This window comes from Bos indicus, chromosome 26 (assembly GCF_029378745.1).
Source record: "Bos indicus isolate NIAB-ARS_2022 breed Sahiwal x Tharparkar chromosome 26, NIAB-ARS_B.indTharparkar_mat_pri_1.0, whole genome shotgun sequence".
In the NCBI taxonomy this organism is placed as follows: domain Eukaryota; kingdom Metazoa; phylum Chordata; class Mammalia; order Artiodactyla; family Bovidae; genus Bos; species Bos indicus.
In genome coordinates this window covers 17,490,314-17,515,989 of record NC_091785.1, presented here as the reverse complement: position 1 = coordinate 17,515,989, position 25,676 = coordinate 17,490,314, and the positions used below count along the sequence as shown (strand labels likewise).

Below are 25,676 nucleotides of genomic sequence, written 5' to 3'. Positions count from 1 at the left end.
ATGAAGATTGTAACATGTTATTAGCAAAGAGCACCTGTTTCCTAAGAATCTCCTATCATCAGACTTTCAGACTTTTAAAATCTGATATGTAAACATCTATATGGTCTGGTTATAAACTTCCTCTTAATAGGAGATGGATTAAGCATCTTTTCATCCATCTAAAGGCTTTTCAAGGTCTTGGGTTTTGCCCACTTTTTTTCCATCTCAATTTTTAGTAAGTCTTTATCTACTAGGGAGATTAATCTTTTATCTGTGACCCATGAGGCAATTCTTTATTCCCAATTTGTCCTTTGTCTTTTGATATTGTTGATAATACTTTCTTCCCACATGAAAATGTTCTTTATGCTTTTCTAGTTAAATTTATTAATCCTTCTCTGATTGCTTCTGGATTTTAAGTCATAGATATGGTTATAAAAAAAAAATTTAACAGTGTCTTCTTTTGGTACAGGCATGGCTTTATTTTTATAGTTAGATTTCTGATCCATTGGGAGTTTTTCAAATGGTTTGAGGTATAAATCTAAGTTTTATCTTTTTCCTAAGTAGCTTTGCAATTGCCCTGCTTATTAAAAAGTCTAGCTTTCTCTTATTAGGCATGCCACATTCATAACAATTAATCTCCTTACATTTTTCTTATTTGTGTCTACACTTTCTCTTTAGTTCCAGTGGTCATGCAGAAATACCATGCCATTTTTATTAGAGAGGCTTCATAGCATGCTTTAGGCTTCCCAGGTAGCTCTAGTGGTAAAGAATCTGCCTGCTAATGCAGGAAATGCAAGAGACTTGGGTTTGATCCCTGGGTAGGAAAGATCCCATGGTGGAGGGCATGGCAACCCACTCCAGTATTCTTGCCTGGAGAATCCCATGGACAGAGGAGCCTGGTGGGCTACAGTCCATGGGGTCACAAAAGAGTTGGACATGACTGAAAATACCCTGATGCTGGGAAAAATTGAAGGCAGGAGGAGAAGGGGACGACAGAGGATGAGATGGTTGGAGGGCATCACCAACTCGATGGACATGAGTTTGAGTAAGCTTTGGGAGTTGACGATGGATAGGGAAGCCTGGACTGCTGCAGTCCATGGGGTCTCAGTCGACATAACTGAGTGACTGAACTGACTGACTGACTGAAGCAACTTAGCATACACGCACGCGTGCATAGCGTGTTTTCAATCTGAAAAGTCTGTCTCCTTCCACTCCCTTGATCTACTTTGTCAGAGATGTCTTGGCAATTTTTGCTTGTTTTTATAGACAGAAGAACTGTAGAGTCTACTTGCTTCTGGCATGGTCGGAGAAGAGGATCTTGCTATTTTTCTCGGCATCACATTAAACTTATACATTAAATTGGACCTAATGGCATTCATGACGTTGAGTCATTCTATGCGAGAACATAAACTGTCTCCCCATTTGCTCAAGTCTGCTTTTATTGGGGGCCCTCTGAATCTAGATAGTCTGTTTGGGTAGGAAGATTAGGAGACTAGTCAAGCTTCAGATAAAAGGTAATAGAAAATTCTAATCAATAGTTCCCACATCTGTTATCAAGGACTTCTCCTGGCATCCAGGACCTCAACCCCTGCAGGCTCTGAGCCTTATCTTGGCTTTCTACTTCTCTGATGCACCCATTCCTTGGACAAATCCTCTCCACCCTTGCCTGCTCTCTGGCTTCTTCATGGCTCTGACTAACAGGGAAGACCTGACCTCTTGACTGTCTAGGACCCCACATATCTGCCTCCCACCTTGCCTTTGGATGGCAGTTTCTGGCTGGTGGCTGGTCCATGTGACTAATGAGGAGAATGGATGTTTGAGAACCAGTCTGCCCAAAAGGATGGTCATGTGCAGGGAATTAGTCAGGAATAAGATGGATCCCCAAGGTGAGACTCAGTGACAAGGCATGAATGACATTCATACTTGGTTCTAAAACAAAGGAAAACTCTCTGAAATCCTTTTTTAAGAGTCAGCAGTTGGAAACATAGCCTGGAATGAGAGTGAGTGTGCATCTTGCCACAGAGAAGAAGCAGGAGGCTGAGCAGTGATCCAGGTGAGGATGTAGGTTGGAGTGAGAGCAGGGTGAAGGTGGAAAGATTACAAAGGAGAGTCCTGTTGTCAGACTGGCTCTGTGGGCTGAAGGCAAGGGAGCACGTGAAGGTGAGACACGGGCAAGGAGTTGTCTGTCCTAACAACAGGCTATTGTAATGCTCTAACTGACCGAGGACTAGGACTGATTACTGGACTGTTTTCTTCTAAGTTGTTCCCCTCATAAAACAGATACTGCACTCCAGGCAATTTGATATACAGAATATTGAGTTTAAGACGTCCCTGGTGGTCCAGGGGTAAAAAATCTGCCTGCCAGTGCAGGGGACGTGGGTTCTATCCCTGGTCTGGGAGGATTCCACATGCCGGGAGGCAACTAAGCTTGTGTGCCACAACTACTGAAGCCCGAGCTCTACAGCTCGTGCTCTGCAAGAAGAGAAGCCACCGCAATGAGAAGCCCGTGCACGAAACTAGAGTCTAGCCACAACTAGAGAAAGCCCATACACAGCAACGAAGACCCAGCACAGGCAAAACTAAAACAAATAAATAAATATTTGAAAAGAATATTTAGTTTATTGGACAGATAAAATAAGGAACTGATTTGTCTCTCAAAAGAGAAGCCCCGAGCTTCAAAGAGCCTTTGCCCATTTGTTCAAGTCACAGATGTGCTCTCTCCTTCCCTCTTCCTCCCTTCCTGCCCCTTCCCCACAAAGGAGAGCAGATAGACCATGAGCAGCATCTGCCTCACTTCCTATTTTCTCTTGGCCTTTACCTGGCCTCTTCTGTTATTTTTTGCTGGTGGTTTACCCAGGCTCCCTAACTTCCTCCCAGATCTTCCTCCATCTGGGCCCTTAACTGGCGCTGGCCAACTAACGAGGCATGGGCCTGACCAACCGCAAACTCCTGCCACTTCAGGCTGCAGGTGTCAGAAAGCCACCAGGGCCACTGTTCCTATATGACAGCCTCCCCAACCCTACCCCAAGAAAGGGGGCCAGCACAGGGGAAAGAAAGTGAATGGTTTGGGGCTTAAAAGGCCCTGGCTCATGGATCATGAAGACTGAGTGGCCTTAGGTAAGTGCTGTCACCTATCTGAGGCTCAGACTTCACATCATAAATCACAGTAGTACCCCTTTCATAGAGTTGTTGTGGGGCTAATCTTCATGGGAATAGTTATGATTAGAACCAAAGAGCCACACTGCATATATCAATGCCACACCTTGCCTACTTCCTTTGGCAATTTGCCTAAACCAGCCCTGGCAGGGGAAAAGCCATCAGCAGGTGGGTGGCAGACCAGAAGAAGTGAACCGTGACTGACCTTCCAGTTTCAGTGAGGACTTGGACTACTTCCAAGGCTCTGTCAACTGCCACAACCAACTAGCCTCACTTTGGGAAGCAACCTAGCATAGTGCATCAAAGGCAGCTCTTCTGGAAGCTATGAAAGTATTTCCACTGATGGAAACCAATTTCTGTACACATTGGCCCATGTCCAAATGCCAAGTCAGAAGGAGTCTGAATCCTCCTTGAATACCCTTTCTCATCCACTAAAAATGGAAGTTGAGGTTGAGGAGATTACATGATTCCCCTGAGGTCATGGTTAAGGTGATACCTCGATGTCAGGGCAGGGCCTTCTGCTGAATCACAGATCTCTCTTGTGATGGCAAAACTGTGTGATTGTCAGATAAGACTATGGAAACAAGCCCAGGTTTGAATCCCAGCACTGAAGAATGGTGGTACTTTGGGTCAGTTACTTAACCTCTCTATGAATCAGTTTCTTCACATGTAAAATGAATGGTGTCATAGTACAGGGACATAAAAAACATCCGAGAAGCATGCTGTGAGTTGTCATCAATGGATACATGGAAAATTTGTTGTTCAGTCTCTCAGTTGTGTCCTACTCTTTGTGACACCATGGACTGCAGCACGCCAGGCTTCCTTGTCCTTCACCATCTCCGGGAGCTTGCTCAAACTCATGTCCATTGAGTCAATGATGCCACCCAACCATCTTACCCTCTATCATCCCCTTCTCCTTCTTCCTTCAACCTTTCTCAGCATCAGGGTCTCTTCCAATGAGTTGGCTCTTCTCAATAGGTGGCCAAAGTATTGGAACTTCAGCTTCAGCATCAGTCCTTCCAATGAATATTCATGGTTCTTTCTTTTAGGATTGACTGATTTGATCTCTATGCCATCCAAGGGACTCTCAAGAGACTTCTCCAGCACCACAATTTGAAAGCATTAATTATTTGATGCTCAGCCTTTTTTATTGCCCAGCTCTCATATCCATACATAACTACTGGAAAAACCATAACTTTGACTATATGAACCTTTGTAGGCATGGAAAGGAGCCCAAGAGAAACCAGTGCTGGTCGATCTCATCCCCAAACTCCAGTATTAATATCTTCTTGTTCTCAAACCTCACCATCTCACAGGGCTAACTGAGACTTGGGGAGGGGGGTGTTTGTCTTGGCTTTGCCCCATAGCTCTAGAGCAGATGTTAATTTACATATTTTTGTTAAATATTTAATACCTACAACAAGTACCTATAGACCCACCATGCAACTTAAGAAATAGAACACTACCATTGCCTTTGAAATCCTGTGTATCCCTTCACTCCGATTCTACTCCTGGTAACCATTCACCTGAATTTTACATTTATCATTCCTTCCCTTGGTTTGACCATTTATGTCCTAAGTGATAAATTAGTTTTACATGTCTTTAACCTTGCTCCTTGGAAGATAAGCTATGAGCAACCTAGACAGCATATTTAAAAGCTGAGACATTACTCTGCCAACAAAGGTCCGTCTAGTCAAAGTTATGGTTTTTCCAGTAGTCATGTATGGATGTGAGAGTTGGACTATAAAGAAAGCTGAGCGCTGAAGAATGCTTGCTTTTGAACTGCAGTGGGATGGCATCTCTGACTCAATGAACATGAGTTTGAGCAAGCTCTGGGAATTGGTGATGGACAGGGAAGCCTGGTGTGCTGCAGTCCCAGGGGTCGCAAAGAGTCAGACACAATTGAGTGACTTAACTGAACTGAATTGAACCTTAATATACTCAGTGGGTAAAGAACCGCCTGCAATGTAGAAGACATAGGTGACGTAGTTTCAATCCCTGGGTTGGGAAGATCCTCTGGAGTAGGAAATGACAACCCACTCAAGTATTCTTGCCTGGAAAATTCCATGTTTGGAGGAGCCTGGGGGGCTACAGCCCATGGAGTTGCAAAGAGTCAGATATGACCAAGCTCAAACACAAACAGACCTTAACATAACTGGAATCATGGTGTATGATCTTCTTTAACTTGCCTTTATTGCTCAGGTTATTTTTGTTATTTGTCCATGCTGATCAATTTTAGTTCACTCATTTTCACCATTGAATTGCATGAATGTGCCACAATTAATTTATTCATTTTCTTGTTGATGGGCAATTGAGTTGTTCCTAGTGTTGCTTCATTTTCCATTAGAAAGGGTGTTTCAGTGACAATTCTTGCATATGACCTTGGCGTACATGGTATACTTTGAGTGTTCTGACACAGTGCTATGTCATGACCTCCTGCTGGTCATTGGTATGTATCCCATCAAATGTATTAGCTGATACTAAGCTATTTCCAAAGTGATCGTACCTAGTTATATTTTTATCCACAATGTATAGGAGTTCCAAATTTTCTTTAAGGTTGGTACTATCCATTTTCATCTATTAATAGTAATTAATTAATTTTCATGTTCACTGTGCTGTGTAGATCGAGACTGAATGTTTATCATGCTTTGTCGATCTCCACGTGCTATGGAAAGAAACCATGTCGTGTGGTCTCATTCTGTTCACAAGTTACCAGCTAAGATCTGGTGTCTTCCATTTCCATGCTTGCATTGACATTCATGGGAAGCTGATTGTAGCCGCACAGCAGTTCTGCCAGTTTGGAACATCATGGTTATCATGCTACATACCACATGGGATAAAATGTCCAGTCTGGAAAAGCAGACTCTCATTTTTATCATGTCAGACTAGACACAGTAAAAAGAAGAAAGACAAGTGGCTGTAAAAAGAAAAAGCAGAAGTGTAACTCTTGCCCTTGGTCTTCTTCTCTGGGGAAATAAGTTGCCAGCCCAGGTGCTGAACAGAGTTGTTGGTTGAGAGCAAAGCAGCCCATGGAGTGCACTTTACAGTAACAGAGAAGGAACAAGACGATTACCATCCCATTCAGTGGAGCTCATTTTCCCTGATCCTGATGACATTCTACGTGCCTTCACCCTCCTGGTCTACTGGTTCCTTTCAGTTAAGAACTGTGAGGAGAGGAGGGACGAAGATCCAGAACTCCTCTGAGATACACTGCAAGAAAACTGAGCTGCATTTGGGGGGAAATAAACAATTGGATGAGTCAAGCATTTATATTTTTCTCATGAAAGATGATGTGCTCTCTTACTAGCCTGGCGAATTCCATAGTTTGGCTGGGCAGAAGGGCCCCACCCTTCAGTAGCCCTGAGGACTCTGCTCCTGACCATCGGGTTGAGCTAGAAATCCAGAGGCAGTACATGAATGCGAACAATCAAGATTTACCTGGAGAAATACAGAACCTCTGTGTGGACAAAGAAGCAGCACGGGAGGAAAGGGATCCATCTACCACGTCCACTTCCCACTGCCACTGCTGCCTCACCGTCCTCCTTCTCTTTTTTCCCCTCTTCTGCCTCTTCCTCCCGCCCCGCCCCCCGCGCCCCGCCCTTTTCCTCCAGCTCTCTTGTTTTTTGCCTCTTCCTCCCTTTTCTCCCTCTATCTTCAGCCAGACCTTGGGTCTGTAACAAGGGAGGTAACAGGGATCGCTCTGCTCGGCCCTTTCTGTGTGTTCTTCAGGCCCAGGAGAGGACTGGTTACCTGGATACATGTGGGAAACATATGCCAACTTCGTAAAGATGAGCAGAGCATTCCTGCTGGAGACAGGGAAGAGTGTCCAGGTACAAAGGGAACGTCTTTCTCATTTTCTTCCTCCCTGACACGAAACTGCCTCCTGCTCTTTGAACAGACACGTTCGAAAGTTTCAGAAGAGGTAAAAAAAGAACTGTCAAGTCTTCCAGGAGGGAAGTGGACCCCTTGGGATGGGTTCAGCCCATGCACGTGTGTTTCCCCCCACCGTTCCGGGGTACCCCTACTGCTCCCATGTCTGGCCATCACTGGGTCTGGTAAGGGGCTGAAAGTGAGCAGGGGATGAGGGCAGGAGGGGACAAAGGCAGTGAGGAAAGTGGCACCTGCCCTTCAGGGGACCTCCCAGTGGCCTGATGTCAGAATAGCCTTGTTGGGAGGTTGTTAGATTTGTTCTCAGCTGACTTGATTTTGTTTGATAGCATCTGGATGTCAGCACACCTCCCGACACCATCAATCTGATAAGGTGCCCACACTGTACGGTGGACAACCTCTCCCCTTTCCCAGATCTCCTGTCTCTATCCCTAATGACCATACCTGGAGAATTGTCTTCCCATTTTATGTAGATCTTCAGGATAACTAAATTCTAAGTCTTGAAGTAAACTGTTACCACTTGATATTTATTTTAAAATATGTGGGGGAGCAGAGCGAAGAGAAACTGCACAAAAATGCCATTTTCGTAGAATGATCCTTTAAGTGGAAAAGCTTATCCATGACTTCAGGCAAATGAGCAGGAAGTCCCAAAGAGACTTTCAGATGGAAATGATTATTCTGCTTTTCCTTGAGCCCAGGAAGGGGACAGCATGACACCTGCTGAAAACAAGGGCTATCTGTGTTCAGGACAACAGGAAGTAGTGACCAGTCAGAAGCTTGCCCTGACCTGGTTACAAATCTGGTTATAAAAGAAAGCAGCTCAAAGGCAATTTGCATGTCCAATAGGTTTCACTATTAAAGTTTACACAATGTAGAGTAATCAGCCAAGCTGGCTGGCTACCCAGATCACATGATTATGTAGAAACATGAAACTTGACTATGTGCTCGAGCAAGTTTTACTTCTCCCTAGTACAGAGGTGTTTGCCAGCAGCCTGCACTCTCAGAAATCAGACTCAAGTGTCTGGGACCCTTGCGATCACAGGCTTACCATGCTACTCCCGAGGACGGCCAGGGACTGCTGACGTGACCACTGGACAGTGATTTGTGACTTGTATAGTTACAAAAAGAATGGATAAGCTTAATAAAATAACTGTCCCCGCCAGTCAGAAGTTGAGGTAAGATTTTTGCCATCCAATACTTTTCCTTCTTCTTCTCCTTTTTTCTTTGAATGATTTTACAGCATATCAGAAATACTGAAATGCTGGGATACTTTGCTTGTTCTAAGAAAGCCGAGTGTCAATTGCGATAGGGAAGTGCACTGTGTTTTTAAAGAAATGTGTAGGAACAAGTGGGCTTATTTTAGCTGGCTTTGCCAGTGGTGGATTAAAATGTAAAGTTTTGAAGAGACAATAAAAAAAGAAAAGCCAAGGGCTTAGATTCTACCAGTGGTCAGCTTGGAGACTTTAAACACAAGCTTTTCTTTAAAAAAGTTTGATTTAATCTGAGTACTGAAACTTTTCATTGTGGATTTCTATTTAATGCTAAAGATTGTTGTAATGATTTGTATTCATTATAGTTTTACTATCTCATTTATTTTGTGGCTGTATATCACAAGTGTTTGGGGGGAGATTAGATCTATTTTTCAAGTGCCTTCATGTCAGTGCAACAATTATCTATAAAAAGATTAAATAAACCACTTAGGAAGAATAAATAAACCAGACGTGACCAAAGGGGCAAGAATCAAGAAACTCCTCTGAGCTATGGAAAAAAAAAAAAAAGACTTTCCAAATTTTTATTTTGAAGATTTTCTTTTTGTCGCATTTAACAATACCAAGACTTTTGGACACGGGAACTTTTAGGTGTTCAATGAGTGTTTTATATTTCAGCTACCATTTGAACTTCATTTTTTCATGGGTTGTTGTGACACGTGTAGCAAGGAAGTTATCATAAATGATAAGGAGCTACAGAATTAAGGTTGTTGAGACAGAATTTAAGGGCAGTTAGCCTGAGAATGGCCAAGGGACAGTCCTTGACAGTTATAATATGGGTTATATACCTGGTAGGTCCTTGGTAAATGATAGTTTGAAACGAACTGCTGGTCTAGAATCAGGAGGCAGCATGGCTGCAGTCGGTCCCTTTAAGGGCATGTTGGTAAGTGCTGCTGTATGATCGGCCCTAATGGGAGACAAGAAAGTCTTGCCCTTGGTCTCATATTGCTACACCATCATGGGAGGGGGCAGATAAAATAGTGCAAGTAGTAAGTGACTCAATGGGTGTAAGAAATGAATCGGAGTAGCCAGAGATGTTTTAACAGAGAAGATGCATCAAGCATTAGGCTTTGTCAAAGTAAATGAACAAACCAAACCAAATAAAAATGAACATATAAATATGGAGAGCCAAGTAGTGGTTACCAGAAGGGAAGGAGCAGGGGACGGGGTGGGGGGCTGAAACGGGTAAAAGAAGTCAAGTGTATGGTGACGGATGGAAACTAAATTTTTGGCAGTGAGCACACTATGATGTATATAGAAGTAGGAAAGATAAGGTTGTAAATGTGAAACTTACATAATATTATAAACCAATGTTACCTCAATAAAACAAAATAAATAAAGAGCTAGTCTTTGAGAGGCACATAAGATAAAAAGAAGTCGGGGGACTGGACGCTTGGAGCTGGACTTGAGTAGGTCCGTTTGTAGGATGGTGAGGACTTCCTTACCAACACAGGCTGTAGAGTAGGCATGTGGGACCAGAAGCTCCTGATGAGGTTAGACACGTGGGGTGCAGCCATATCACAAAGGATTGTGAGGGCTCTGGCCGCACAGAGCTGGAGAACAGTTTACACTGTTACAGGTGTCATGCCAACAGGCTTAAGGGAGGTTGTCAAGGATGCTCAGTGAGAGGGGGACAGCTAAGTAACCCAAGCCTCTAAAGCTGCAGGCCTGGCCTTGGGACAGAGCAGTGAGAAGGGAGAGAGAAGGAAGGACATGACCAAGAAACTCTGAGGGTTTCTCCCAAAGGAACAAGAAGGTTTAGAAGGTCCTTTTCAAGGATATTCCATCACTTAGGACTGTACTAAGTTTTAGAACTTCCTTCAGGAAATCCAGATAAGATTTAAAATAAAGGAGGGCAATAGAACCTAAATCACTTTATAATTGCTCCCTCAGGGACGAAGTCCAACTTTGCCACAGAGCTATCAAGAGACAACATGCAACCACAGATGGGAGGGTGGAAAGCTGAAACTGTATTGTGGATAATCATATCCTACATCCATCTGCTCAGGCGGAAGTAACTTTTCTCCCCCTAACTGGTGACTGAGTTGTTTTTACAGAACTGACCTGTTCTGATAAAGTGTGCACTGTTGATGTGGAACTTTTCAAAGAAAGGAAATTGTAAACACAACGAACCTGAAGCACCATTTCAAATACTTGCTGTAATTAGATGGGATGGCCAGGCGTAGGTAAACGAATTCTTGATCCTTTTGGTTCGCATCCTCTGTCTTGACTGGTTAACATCACTTCAGAAGATTGACAACCGTGCAATTATTTGGCATTGAATAACAGTATAAGTGAAGAGTGGAGTTCATACTCTTAGGTTTATCAACACTTAAACATACTTTGCTTAAATCATTAGCCAGAAAAGTAGAGAGATAGTGAGTGTCCTTCTGGGGTGGAGGGAGTGTAAAAGGGATGACCTTGATCTAGGGCTGAAAAGAGATTAGAGGCAGAAGGAGTGACCAGGAGGAAGGAAAAGCAGAATCAATCAGGAAAGGAGGGCAGGACAGATTGGAAGGAAAGAGGAGAGTCTCAAAATGAAGGAGAATGAGAAGGTTCCAGATGGACCTTCTTATATGGACAGCTGGGGATGAATAGTCAAGGCTGAGTTCCTACTACTGAAGAGTTGAAAAAAGCGAAGTGGCTCCGCTATACGTGACCACAGAAATGTGTGAGCACAGATTTTTGATTTTTTTCTCCCCTTGAGGTACTACATGAAGTTGGTTTCTCTGTTCATGGGAATCCAAAAACTTACAAAATCTTTTAGTTGATTCTCAGCCATGATTTTCCCTGGATTTTATAAGCTAACAATACCACCAGAAAAGCACCTCAGACCTGAAGTCTCAATCCTTCCACAGTAAATATTCCTGTTCACAAAAATATTACTGTTCTGGGTAAACGTTTTGACATTTACAATCCTGAATCACACTGACTATATTTCTTTCAAGTTAGTGAAACTAGTTTGTGAAGGACTTTTTATGTTTTACATATACTTTTTTTAACTTTTTATTTTCTATTGGGATATAACCAATTAACAATGTTGTGATAATTTCAGGTGGACAGCAAAGGGACTCAGCCATACAGACACATGTATCCATTCTCCCCCAAACTCCCCTCCCATCCAGGCTGCACAAAACATTGAGTTTGGCTCACCACCTGTGCTTGTGCATTTTTCTTTCTAGCCCCCACAAATATATATTCACTTATTTTTACAAATGCGAAAAGTCTTTGACACAGGCACAGATAAGCCACGTCTCCCTAGTCCTTATCTTATTGGTGTAAGAATATGGTATTTTTCAGTCAAATTAACATATGTGTGACTTTAGGAAACTGTACTTAAACTTCCTGGTCCCAGCTTCTTCAGCTAAAAAGATAGAGATAATAATAGCACCAATCTCAAAGGGCTGCAGCAAGGATTAGAGAGATCCTGGCACACAATACCTATTGAATGGAAAAATGATGGTTATTTAGTACCTCTATTGTTATTCTTATTAATTCTATAGGTGTGCGATTGACTTTCTGAACAGAAAAAGAGCACTTTACATGAATCCTTGATAAATTTCATGTCAGTTTCAGTTCTTCTTTTTAGCTATTTTGGCTATTTTACCTGTTGATTCTGACATCTGTGGCATTTAGCTTTGCATGGACTGTAGACGTGACAAACACCCTTTCTCTGCCTTCATCTAAATGGCTAATAAACTGTCAAGCATGACAGAGCCCTGTCATGGGTGTCTGGGTCTCACAACGAGGGCTCTCACTTGGAGATCCTATTTGACAGATCCTGGGACATGACTTTTCTTCTCAGGTCTTGGAATCCTTAACTGGAGTTTCCAGTAACTTAACTTTTCCAGTTCACTTCTTCAGAAGCAAATTTATCTTCTTTTCACCTTTCCGTCACTAGCTTCCTCTGTGGCCCTCTCTGTTTCTGTCAATGGTGTCACCATTAACCCTAAGTCTGATTCATCCTGCCCTCTGTACTTCCACTCACCTACCACACCCTCCAGTCTTTATTTCATGATACTTCCATATATGCCCTTTTCTTTCGTTTTCTACCACCCCTTCCTGGATAGGTCTGCATCACCCCTGTGTCCCCTAGCCACAAAATGAGAAGTTTGGATCTGATTATTCTCAAAGTCCCTCTCAGCTCTGAATGCTGTGTGGTCCTTTAGGCATGAAAACCATACTTGAAATGTTACATCTTCTGAGGCTACCATTTCATCCCATGACCTTCAGGAACTATGTCCTGATGGAATGATCAACTTATTTGAGATAGTTTTCAAAATACTTTCAAACACTTTTCTTACAAACTCTTTGAAAACTGTCCAACTCTGAACACTGGGGTCAGAGGATTCAACTAGACAGCATCCAGATACATGATCTAGAAGATAGCTCTCATGTATTTTGGAAGGACAAAGCAACCAGTGCCCAAAAGGGAAGGGTTCCAATTGCCAACTACTAGCTATGGGTCCTGATGATATCACTCAACTTCTCTAAGCCTCAGTTTCCTCAACTGTCAAATAAAACTAGAGATACCTTCCTCACAGGTGTGTTCTGAAGACATGGGCTAAAGTACCCAGAATATTTGTCATATGGTCGGTATAACGAGTAAGAAAAAGTAAACACAACAATCAGTACTTCAGCCCACCCTTCACAAGTGACTGTTTGTTATGTCTCTTCCTACTCATGGTAGTAGATCCAACCCCCTTTAAACTGGAGTGGCAAGCAGAGCAGGAAGATGCCCAGGGGCTCATCATGGTGGACAGAGCACAGCCTGAATATAAGTGTGTCTGGGACATCGCTCTTATCATTCTTTATAAGTTTTAGGTCAGAGGTGCTGATATGAGAGATCACAGAGGAAGCACAGCATCTAATGTCAGAGATAAGACAAACTTGCCAGGAAGTATGATTCCCTGTTCTCTTCCCACTGCTCACCTGCATTATTTCTACTGAGAACCTGCTCAACTGGACTAACTTGTGTCCTACCAATGGACGGAATTCTCAGACAGGTCTCTTTCTTCTCATGGGCAAGCTATATGGGAGCCACATTAGAAATTTGCTTAGTGTTTGTGGATTTCAGGACCATCAGCTAGGAAACCTCAGGGTACTCTTTCTCACCCACTCTCATCTGGGCTGTGCCAGGAAAACACTAAACCAGAGTCTGCAAATTCAAGGTGCCCTCTCTCCTGGATCCAATGATCATCTGAGCAATGTGTGCCATGGCTGAACAGTTCCTTCCTCTTGAATATGTTCCCAAATGGGCTACGATATAATTAATTAGGTTTCCGAGAACTGAGCCACAATCACATTCCAGCCCTGCCTCTTACATCACTGGATAGGAAGAGATTGGGCTGGTACCCAAATATTTAGGCACACATTTATAATCTCTTGGTTTTTCCCCACAGATGATTAAGCTCATCTGTTCTGTGAAGAATTTACTTATTTGGTGCAGTTTCAAAGAAGATCTTACTATTGCCCTCCTGTGATGACATCAAGGCATCTGGGCTTGTTAAAGAACATGAATAAGGAAAAAAAAAGAAATTAAGTAATGCCTTATTATAGAGAAATTGAAACACTTGATGGCTTTTCTTTGGCTTTTTAATAAACCCCATAGAAGCTGTCTTACCCTGCCCTTCCCCCAGACATAGCTGCATCATTTAGATCAGTGGCTCTCCACCAGGGACAATTTTGCCCTCCAGGGGACATCTGACAATCACACATCGGATGGGGTTGCTGCTCACATGTAGTTGGTAGATGCCAGGGACACTTGAACATCCTGAGCTGTGCAGAGTAATCCTCACAGCAAAGTATTATCTGGCACAAAAATGTCAACAGTGCTATAGTTGGAAAACTCTGATTCAAATCAAGTGGAATGAAATTTATGTAGAATGAGAAGCACAGATTCACTTGTATATACTTAGAGTGCAGAATGTATTAAAGTTTAGAATATAGAATATAGAAATTATATATTATAAATTATAATATATAAATTATATATAATATATGAAGTTTAGAATATGTAATATATAATAGTATCTTTGCCATTGATGTGGCCTCTGCTTGCTGGACTGATTTTCCTCTGTCTGGGATGATCTGGGTCAGTGGTTGCCAAGCAGAAAGTCCAGAAGTTCTTGAGTCTGTATGTCAATGAGTTGTTTTTGAAAAAAGAATTTTTAGTGTCAAACAAAGCTAGATGCCAGGAACTACATGAATCACTGAAGCATATATTGTTCTCTCCTAAGTAGAAAAATGAAAGCAGGAAAAGATTTCCAGACATCAGGTCAACCTTGGAATACTCTGTTTCTACCTCTTTAAGTAGACTGGGCAACTTGAGTGGAACCCATGAGATCTAGGACAAATATCAGGTAGACTCTGGTTTTGTGGGCTGGTGCTCTCTGGGGCTACCACTGCCTCCCCGTCAGACACACTGCATGCCTTGCCTTGTGATTTGGATTTGCCAGTCCTTTAAATCTCAACTGACCTGGAATCATTCTGCTTCTTTAAAATGACCTTGCATCTCTCTTTGCTCTTTTAGGTGTTGATATCTAAGCTCTCTGTAACAGCTTCAGTTTTCTCATTCCATGTACTTGCTGGGCTTTCTTAGCCTACAGGAACCAAGCACACGATTAGAGGTTAAGAGGATGGCACACTCGTTGTTCCAGAAATGGGTCCCCCCTGCAGATTGGTGGAATTCCAGCCCCCATCAAGGACCTGCCTCAAGATCAAAGGAGCTGTGAACCCTGAAGTGTGACCCTGGCTTGCTGTCCACCAGGTCCCACCGACCTTAAGGGTCCCTAGCACATTGCAAGAAAGCAGCTGACGTTGGCACACAGGTCACCTGGCCTGCAGTGGACACCCTCTCTCAGGGAACCACCCCTCCTGCTATGGGCTGAGCCTCTTTCTGTGCCATGTGCTCCCATCCCCAGTTCTACACCCCTCGGCAGGCAGGCTTATGTCTTCCTTCCCACACTGGTACTTAGTGCTACAGTTGGGACTACCTGCTCCCAACAGCTCCTCCCTCGAAGCTGCTCCTCCCGGTCTAACCTGCCTGCTCCTACCTGTCCTGCCTCATCTCCCTTCTGAAAGGTCATCCATCAGCAGCTATATCTGTAGACTGATTTTCCACTTGGGTGTATTCACAACCCTTTTACAGCATCATGGCCTAGGTCCCCAAATTGGAAGTAGTCCCTTAGTCCAGCATGGCTGTTCCAATGCTCATTTCCACAGCAAAGCATGGAAGCCAGCTTAGGGACATGTTGCATGTCCTAGATGAAAAGTGCTTCCCTGTCTGCCCCTTTCCTGAGAAAGAAGCTCGTTACTCCCAGGGCATCCCTGCCTCCCAGAAGGCTACCTGGGCATCCTAGATTGCCACCAGATTTCAACCCTTCCTGAAGGGAACCTGCAGCAGAGGTCACTGAGTTTTCAAGGCCTGTGCCATGCAGTCTCACAGCCCCCATGGTTGCTTTAGTGCTCTGCTGTTGCAGTCTTGGATTTTCAACTAGGAGCCCTGTATTTTCATTTTACAATGGGCCCTGGAAATTATGTAGCCAGTGATGGTCACAAGTTCCATGAGCTGCCTAGGCTGAACCTGCTCCCCCTGCAATATGTTAGGACACAAACATCAGTGGAGAAGCCTCATCCCCTCCTCTCCCCAGCCTCCAAATCAGAAAGGTTTACTTGGCAGGTAAAATGGAGAAACCATCTCTGTACTCCCTCAGGTAAAATGCCCAGAGATGTGATGTTGCCTGTATAAGCTCACACTGACAAAGCCCAGTCTAGAACTATGCCTCCATGCTTGCCTGTGAGTAGGGAGGAAGAGCAGACCATGTCTACCTCTTTTTTTTTTTTTCTTTTTTCTGTGTTATTTACTGGCTAGTAAAACATTCTAGCTTAGTCTGTGTTCTATGTTTCTCCGAGACTCTTTTTAAGTTAAAAAGCAGGTAATTTACTAGTCAGAAATCCCAATGAGGCCCTACAGAATATTGCTGTCAGTATTTCATGCTATCACATGCTTCCAAGTCCAAACTTGAATTTCACACTGACGCAGGCATGTCTGGTACCCTGTGATACTATATATTTTTCAAGGAATGTTCTCACAACAGTTCATGTAATCTGAGAGTGAGTCATAATTAAAAAGAGCAGAGTTGGTCTTATGCATAGACTAAGTATAAAGGACCATGTGGTATAATTAAGAAGTGCTGCAGAAAGGTGGTTTTTTTTTTTTTTTTTTTTTTTTTGCTGAATTTTGGAATTAGGCAGACCTAGGTTTGACTATTTGCTCTGTACTCCATAGGTCTTGGTCTCTGAGAAGATTACTTAATTCTTTTTAGCCTCAGCTTTTCAGGAAAATGAGAATAATAATAAATAACATAATGCATGTTCGGTTGCACAGTCATGTCTGACTCTTTTCGAACCCACAGACTGTAGCCTGCCAGGCTTCTCTGTCCATGGGATTTCCCAGACAAGAATACTGGAGTGGGTTGCTCTTTCCTCCTCCAAGGGATCTTCCCAACCCAGGGATCCAACCCATGTCTGCTATATCTCTAGCATTGGCACATGGATTCTTTACCACTGAGTCACCTGGGAAGCCCATATAACATAATAAGGGTGTTGTAACCGTAAATGTATTAAATAGAGAGTAAGGGTTCTGAGAATGTCCCACAAATCCCTCCTGGCCTGGGCTCTGCTGTTGCCCCAAATTGTGTCTTTAAAGAGACTTCCTTCTGTGATAAAGCAGTGTCTTAGAGTCCTGGCTCAAGATTAAACATCACTGTAATAGGTTCAGGCATTAAGCTCTTTGCCATCACTAACACCCAGGCCAGAATCTAACAGCTCATCATGGGGGCAGAAAGCTGTGCTCTTCTGTCTCCCACACAGATGTGGCTCAATCTATGGTTGTTAGTTGAAAGAAGGGAACATTGTTCAGGAAAGTGGTGAAAAGAAGGTGAGAAAGGTCAGAGGAGGGAGACAACACCTAAATCGAGGGAGGCTATAACTAAAGTGCTTGGACAACAGGGTTAGAGGGCTGAGCTCAAAGGCAGAAAGAAATGTCCTCCCTCATTGACTATGCTGTTGTTTACAACTTTACTTGGTTCAAAACGTAAAAAGCTGCAGGGTGAAGAATAACCTTTTAAACATGTTTGGCATATTAATGACCATACCCAATCCTAGGTGGGAAGGAAACAGTCATTTTTAGCACAAACAACTACAGTAGATTCAAATACAAACATGAAAAACATACTTTCAAAAAGGAAAATGGCAAATGTAATACCAAACTGAAAACACCCTGGTGGCTCAGATGGTAAAGAACCTGCCTGCAATACGGGATTTGATCTCTGGTCAGGAAGATCCCTAAAGAGCTTCTTGAGCAGGATAAAAGAGGTGAGTGGAAAAGCTGACTTAAAACTCAACACTCAAAAAACGAAGATCATGGCATCCGATCCCATCACTTCATGGCAAATAGATGGGGGAAAAGTGGAAACAGTGGCAGATTTTATTTTCTTGGGCTCCAAAATCACTGCAAATTTGACCACAACCACAAAATTAAAAGACACTTGCTCCTTGGGAGAAAAGCTATGACAAACCTAGACAGTGTATTAAAAAGCAGAGACATCACTTTGCTGACAAAGGTCCATATAGTCAAAGCTATGGTTTTTCCACTAGTTATGTGCAGGTATGAGAGTTGGACCATAAAATAGGCTGAGTGCTGAAGAATTGATGCTTTTTAATTGTGCTGGAGAAGACTCTTGAGAGTCCCTTATACTGCAAGGAGATCAAACCAATCAACCCTAAAGAAACTCAGTTTTGAATATTCATTGGAAGGACTGATGTTGAAGCTGAAGCTCCAATACTTTGGCCACCTGATGCAAAGAGCAGACTCACTGGAAAAGACCCAGACACTGGGAAAGATTGAGGGCAGGAGAAGGGGATGACAGAGGACGAGATGATTGGACGACATTAGTGACTCAACAGACATGAGTCTTCGCAAACTACAGGAGATCGTGAAGGACAGGGAAGCCCGTCATGCTGCAGTCCATGGGGTCACAAAGAGTAGGACACGACTGAGTGACTGAACAACAACACCACCAGCAAATCACTGGAAAACTGAGCCCTCTACATGTATGTGACTATTTTGCTTCTTAAATTGTCTTACACCCTGTTCATGGTCAAAGTTCTCTTTTTACAGCAGAAAACTTTTTTATTTCCTATTATCATCCTATCAACAGATTATCACAGTTATCCAACCAATCCCAGGTGACTGAATCAAATTCATTTGATGAATGATGAAAACAATTCTTAACATGATTAAAACAAAAGCTATTTGTGTGCCTCGAAAGTAAAGTAGGGGAAAAAACATCTGCTTTAAAATTGCTAGTAACTACTTAGTGGGTCTGAGGCTTCCTTTTGGGTTGATGAACTGTTCTGCAACGAGACAGTGGTGGTAATTGCACAGTACTGTGAATTTTCTAAATTTACTTACTATTCACTAAGTTGAATATTGAAATAGTTGAATGAGGAATTTTTGGTAACAAAATTATTTTGCATATTTACTGTAAAATATTATATTATGGGGATACATGATCATTTCATTTGACCAATTAGATACTGTGTCAAAGTACTTTTTTAAAATGTATTATTGGGGAATTCCCTGACGGTTTGGTGGTGAGACTCAGCGTTCTCACTGCCGAGGGCCTGGGTTAGCTCCCCGGTCAGGCAACGAAGATCCCACAAGCTGAGCAGTGTGGCCACCCCACCACAAAAAATGTATTATTAATAAATGTTCCTGTAGGGTAAACATTTAAGAATGACAATGCTTCCTTCCACTTTAATCTCTACATATGATATTTTCCAATACTTTTTTCACTCAGATTCCAAAGAAATGATGAGCTTGAGGCAATTTTTTTTTTTATGTATCAGAAATACCATTCTTGCAATATCACTCCTTGAAAATTTACTCCCTGAAAATATCTTTGTTTTTTGTTATAGAAATGATTGCTCAGACAAGTGGGGTGTAACATGTAGACACAGCCAAGGTTCAATTTTCCCCCCAATAAGGTTAATTTTTTCTTTTAAACACGCCCCTTTTCCAGAATTACATTTTCAGAATTTTCTGAAAATGATTAGAATTACTTGTCATGCAGTCTTACAAATTTGAGAATCATCTGCTTTACACAATAATTTTCATGCTGTTAGAAGAAAGACTGTAAACATCACAAAATTCCAGCTGTCAGCACCTGGTTAGAACAAGAAACAAATCAGAGCCCTGCACAGTGACGGGGTTAGATAACATGACCTCCAGGGGCTCTTCCAAACCCAAGTGCCTTCTTGAATTTTTTTGCTTTCCACAACCTGTTTCCACATATTCTAGGAAGAAGTTTCCCTTTACCCCAGGTCCTCCATGCTATGTGGGTGAGTGAGAGTCAGCACCAGAGAGATGAAGGAAAGTGCTACATCCCTACAGACCCTTAAAATCAGGGAGCCGAGAGCCTGACACTTCTGCTGTCACATCAAGGGACAAATCTCCTAGGACCTCTGTACAGCGAATTCAACCTACTTTCCTGTCATCTCATCCATGTCAGGGCAGTGTGTCTCCTGCCTAACTGCCTCTGATAGGGTAAAGTGCACCAGGAGGTTTTTTTTTGGAAAGGACTCAGGGTATTAGGATCCTCTTTATTCCTGGTTGTGCCAAGTCAGCCCAATTTCTGTCTGCTTATAACCGAGATCCGCCGTCTAGACACGTCAAAGACAACCACAAAGTATTTGCAGATCTCAGTGGGAAAAAAGAAATGGTAGTGTATGGAGAAACTTGCAAATTACTTTCTCTGGTTCCTAGGTGGTTAGTGAGACAACCCAGGCCATGAGATGCTCACATAGAAGGTGCACAGATGCCCCCACTCCAGGACTCTTAAGTGGCCTTTCGGACTAGGGTGATGAGACGGGCGCACGGGGATAGGTACCCAGGTCTCCTTGCGGCTGAGCCCAGGCACTCTACTTCCGAGCACGGTCTGCACCTGAGAGCCCTTGCCATATTCCTTCCTGCCAGCTGCGTGTGCTGCCCTCTCTGTTTCTCCCTCCCCCTGCCTTCTGTCCCTTCCTCTTTCTTCTTTGCCCCTCCCTAAAGACCCAAACAAGCCCTGCAGAGCCCATGCAGTCTTCCAGCAACAAGTTGAGCAGGGAAGACTTGTAGCAGGGCAGCAGTGGGAGCACGTGTCCTCAGTAAACACCCCTTGGCTGGGGGAGGAACTGGATGCCTTCTCCAGGAACAGAGAGGAAGGTGCCCAAAGGGGCACATGCTGAAGCTGGCCATCCACCCTGGTGAGGGGCCAAGCTGAGACAAAGAAGCACACGTCACGCAGGGATGGTTGAGAGCATGGGTTCTGGAGTCGGATGGCCTGATTTCTAATCCCAGCTCTGTTGTTCACTAGTTGTAGGACCTGGGGCAAGTTGCTTCTCTGAGCAAGTATTTCCTCACTATAAAAGTTGAGATAATCACAACAATGTGAAGATGCAATGTGTATGTGAATACACTACTGACTGTACACTCACTTAACACTAGTTACCATAAATTTAATGTTATGTGGTTATTTTTTAAATGGGATAACAATAGGACCTATATCATCAGGCTGTGAGGGCTAGATGAGATAATACACGCAAAGGACCTGGCACACAATACATGCTCAGTGAGTGCGGGCATTCACTGCAGTGCCACTGAGTATCCATTTGACCACTGGCCTGGCTCTCTGGGCCTGGACTTGTAAGCATAGCTCTGGGCTGCGGTATAAACTGGAGGGCACATCCCTGCTGTGGAAAGGCTGGTTCTTGAACAGGAAACTTGGACCACATGCGGAAAGGATGGAGCGGCATGTGAGGGAAAGAGCTGGGGGAATCCTCAAAATTAATCTGGGGACAATGGCAGAATTTCTTTGGAATTTAATGTCCTCCCTTCCAAGAGGAGGTTGACCCAGGATATTCCTAAAGTCTCTCTCACCATCAGACTTCTGTGACTACCTTGATGACAGGCAAAACTTGGAGTTTTGGAGCTGTGTGGTCTGAACCCAGCACTGGGGTCTCCTGGGCCTTGTCTCTGCGTCTGTGAATGGGGCTGGGGGAGACCTTACTCTCAGGAGCATCTTGAGGTATCCTATGGTAGAAAGGACTTGCCAAAACTTCTGTGCCAGCTTCACCACGGACCGTCTCCAGAAGGAAGGGACTTCGGTTGCTGAATTCGCAAATCTAAATATAACACCAGTAATGCCACAGGAAGGCTGGCCCGGAGGAAGCTGGGCCAGGCTGTGGGGAGGAGGGACGCTAGTGCGAGGACCAGGGCTGCTGAGTGCAAAAACAGAACAGTCGCTCAAAAGCGGCATTCTGTTTCAAAATGACCGTCAGTAGCCACAGACTTCAGTTTTGAGACAGAAATTATCCAAAGGGAAATTATTTTGTGTGAATTAGAGATGCCCCCCCCCCAACCTGCACCTCCCACCTCCCGCCCCATCTGTCTCTCTCTGCCCTTCGGTCTGACACAGGTCAGATGTTTCTGTCGTGTGACATGGTGGCAGAAGGGACCTTCCTCCTACATCACCAGAGGCAGGGCTTGTGTCATAGCAGCTCTGAATCCACACGCGCCTTGCTTGGTTTGCTCACTGAATACTGTGGAATAACAAAACAAATACACGTCTTGCATAAAACAAATAAGATTAAATTTTAAGGGGAAGACCCTGCCCTCAAGTCAGTTGTTGTTTAGTCACTAAATTGTGCCCAACTTTTTGTGACACCTTGGACTATAGCCCACCAGGCTCCTCTGTCCATGGGATTCTCAAGGCAAAAATACTGGAGTGGGTTGCCATTCCTTTCTCCAGGGAATCTTCCCCACCCACGCATCGAACCTGAGTCTCCTGCACTGTAGGCAGATTTTTTACCATCTGAGCCATCAGGGAAGCCCCTAAAACGTTTAGTTGTATCCAAATTTTGAAGACCTTTGATTGCCAAGATAATGAGTGTGTACCTTATCCTGCAAGAAACTGGGAGACAGCAATGACTATCCATGAGTGGAGCGACATGATAAAAGGAGCAATTTAGGAAAATGAACCCGAAGAAGGGGAGAGGCTAAAGGGAAGGAGACAAGATGGGGGAACACAGAGGAATGGATAGAGAAGATGGGGTACATATATACAATGGACTGTTACTCAGCCATAAGATGAATGAAATAATGCCCACTTGCAGCAGCATGGATGGCCCTAGAGTTTGCCATACTGAGTGAAGTCAGACACAGAGAGAGACATATCATGTGATATTGCTTATATGAGGGATCTAAGAAAAAATGATGCAAATGAACTTATTTACAAAACAGAAATGGACTCATAAACTTGGGAGAGTGAACTTGTGATGGCAGGGGAGACAGGCGAGGGGGGGGACAAATAGGGGGTTTGGGATTGACATGTACACACTGCTATATTTAAAGTGGATGACTGGCAGGGACCTACTGTGTAGCATAGGGAACACTAATCAATATTGTGTGGCAATCTGAATGGAAGGAGAATTTGAAAGGGAGTAGATACATGTGTATAACTGAGTTGCTTTGCTGTACACCTGAACCTAGCACAGAATTGTTTATCAACTATACTTGAATATAAAATTAAAAGTTTTTTTTTAAGAAAAGATGGGTTGGAGCACTGGCGTAGTCTATCATCCTGAGATCACAGTGGCTGTAGCTGTAGGAGTGAACAGGAGGGTAAAGAGAAGGGTAAAATTTGTCTAAATATGAATTGATATAACTAGTGATAGGAGATGAATAGTCAGAGAAAAAGTGAAAAAAAAGTTGGAAATTTCAAGAACACCAGATTATTTAATTACTTATTAAATTTAATAACAAAATATACCATAAAGTGACTAGTAGCATCTTAAAAATAAGTCCTGAGTCAATAAGTGAGATCATTAAAACTCCTGAAAAAGGAGGAAGTCAGCTAAGCAGACCTAGTGATGATCACTGCATTTTAAAAAATCTGTTCATAGTATGAAGTGGTCAGAGACTGGATTTTTTTTTTTTTTTTTGCCTCTATATATATACACCAAAGAAAGCATTAGAGATTTCTACTCCAAATTGGTCTTAGAAACATATAAGATGGAGATACCAGGCCAGTTGTGAGGAGAGCACAGATAGATGTCCTAAGAGTACCCAACCGAGTAGATGTAGATAATTCACAGGCAGTCATCTGGGCAGTTCAGAGAGAGGCTGAATAACTCTCGGTCAAGACAAAAAGCCAGGCTTGGTTCAGCAGACACTGGAGAACTGCTGTAGGCCCTAGAAGAGAGAGCAGCCTGGTGAAAGCTGGGTTTTAGAAACATGAGCTGAATAGACCCTGACAAGCCTTCAGAGCATGGACTGGAGAGGCACAGCGCCAGAGGCAGCTTTTTCCTGGTGTGAGGGGGAAGCTGTAGGCTTGGATCTTGGTTGCAGGAGAAGGACCAGCCCTGTGCATACTGAAAGGATGAAGCTCCAGATCTGGGCTCGAGGTTAGGATGTGGGGATGAAGAAGGAGCAAGGATTTGCCTTGTTCTTTTTGTCTGTGAAGAGTTGCTTGAATATGAAACCTTCTTTAATCCATTCCTAAATCCAGATTAAATAGGGATTTTCTCAGATAAACATTGCTTTGCAGTCCACCTTTTCTCGAAAAACAGTGAAAAAACATCATAAAGTTTGCTTTCTCATGGTTCTCTGTCAGTGCACTGAGCTAAAAACAAGATATTTTCTGGGTTTTTTCTACAAAACTTTAAAGAAAGCACTTCTTGCAGATGATACCATCTTTCAAATCATCTATATTTAACAAAAATTATTAGAAAGGTATTAATGAAATATGACTTTACTTGGAGAACTCTTTGATGGTCTGGCCATATGCAACTGCCTTTCCAGTGAACTTCATGCCCATCCTGCTTCTAGTAGAGCTCTGCATCCCACCAGTCCCTCCTTCCATGCCAATCAGCCATGCTAGGGAGCATTTTCAGTCAACCATCCCTGCCACTACCAAAAAACAAAAACAAACGAAAAAACACCCCAGAACCGCCAACAACAGCAATAATAAAAACCAATTCTGGAGTACCTTCCGGTCTGGAGAATATCTATCCAAGCTCGTTCTACAATGACCATCTATTGCTTACAGCTGCCATTATAGTGGCATACAAAATGGTTTCACTGTCCTAAAAATCCTCTGTTTCACCTACTTATCTTTCCTTCCCTCTTCCTGAACTCCTGACAACCACTAATCTTTTTACTGTCTCTATGGTTTTGTCTTTTCCAAATTCCAGGTGGAATCATACCTTAGGTAGTCTTTTCAAACTGAATTCTTTGACATATATCACATTTTTAATCAGAAATCATCAGAAATTAAAAACTATGCAACATATGCAACCAGCCACTATTTGCTTCTGAGTCCAAAAAGAAAAGAAAAATGGTTATCTTTTGCCATTCAAATTACACCAGTCCTATCCCTCTTTTACAGACTCCCTGCCCCTGGGATTCTGGGAGTCCCAGGCTGCTTGTACCTCCCACATCTTCCCCCTGGCTCTCGCCTATCTCCAGATCCATTCACCACTCTCCTAGGAGCCATCCTGGTGCAGATGGCATCCTCTAGGTTCCATCTGGATTTCTTGGGCTCCTTCCACCTCTGGCCACAGACCCATCCCTTATTTCCTCACAGTCCTAAGAGAGTTATGAATGTGTAATAAAACTTCACTGAAGTTTGAGGAATAAGAAAAGGGAAGTACATCACAAAGAATGATTTATTTTTGTTACTAGTCAAGGCTTCACTCAGTAGCCTGGACCCTACCTCAGGCTCTCTCTGCTTTGCTCCCAGCCAGAAAACACTTCAAATGCCAGCTCGCTTCTGCATGGTGAGAATGAGTGCTTCTAGGAGTCAACTCAACCTGTAGTCGAGGGACCAGCAACCAGGAGGCCCAAAGAAGACAGGAGACATCCTGATACCAGAGCCCAAGACCTGTCTACCACATCCTCATTTCCCTCACTTGCAGTTTCTAGACTGGAGTCTGCAGGATGAGCGACAGTGAGGCTGCCCATCCCCCTCAGATGGGGCTATGGCTGTGTCTTAGTCCTAACAGCACCACATTCTATGTTCTTCCATGTTAGAGCACCGTATTAGGAATGGCAACATCTCAGCCAGGTTCTCTGCTGGGAGCAGGTCTGCTAGCTTTTGGATTATTGCACAGCGTGAGGGGCACGTAGGCCCTTTATCTCCACTCTGCAGCTGCTGCAAACTATGGTTCAAGAAAAAAGCATATGACTATAAAATAAACAAAAATACACAGGCACCAGGTAGTCTAAATTCACACAGAGAAAAATCAAGTCCCGTAAAGAAGTGACCATCTAGTAAAGCA

General features: G+C 43.3%; 1 protein-coding gene across 4 annotated transcripts in view; it reads left to right on the top strand.

Moving 5' to 3' along the window:
* The first annotated feature begins 7,943 nt into the window (after positions 1-7,943).
* BLNK (B cell linker) overlaps positions 7,944-25,676 on the top strand; it is an 82,111-nt gene continuing 64,378 nt past the window's right edge. For 2 of the 4 annotated variants that reach the window (XM_070780583.1, XM_019953132.2), the window contains exon 1: positions 7,946-8,198. In XM_070780583.1, coding sequence (XP_070636684.1) covers positions 8,152-8,198 — 47 coding nt within the window. In that variant the 5' untranslated portion in view covers positions 7,946-8,151. Of the gene's footprint in view, positions 8,199-25,676 lie in introns of all 4 variants that reach the window. The other 2 variants (XM_019953134.2, XM_019953133.2) reach the window with 2 other exon arrangements.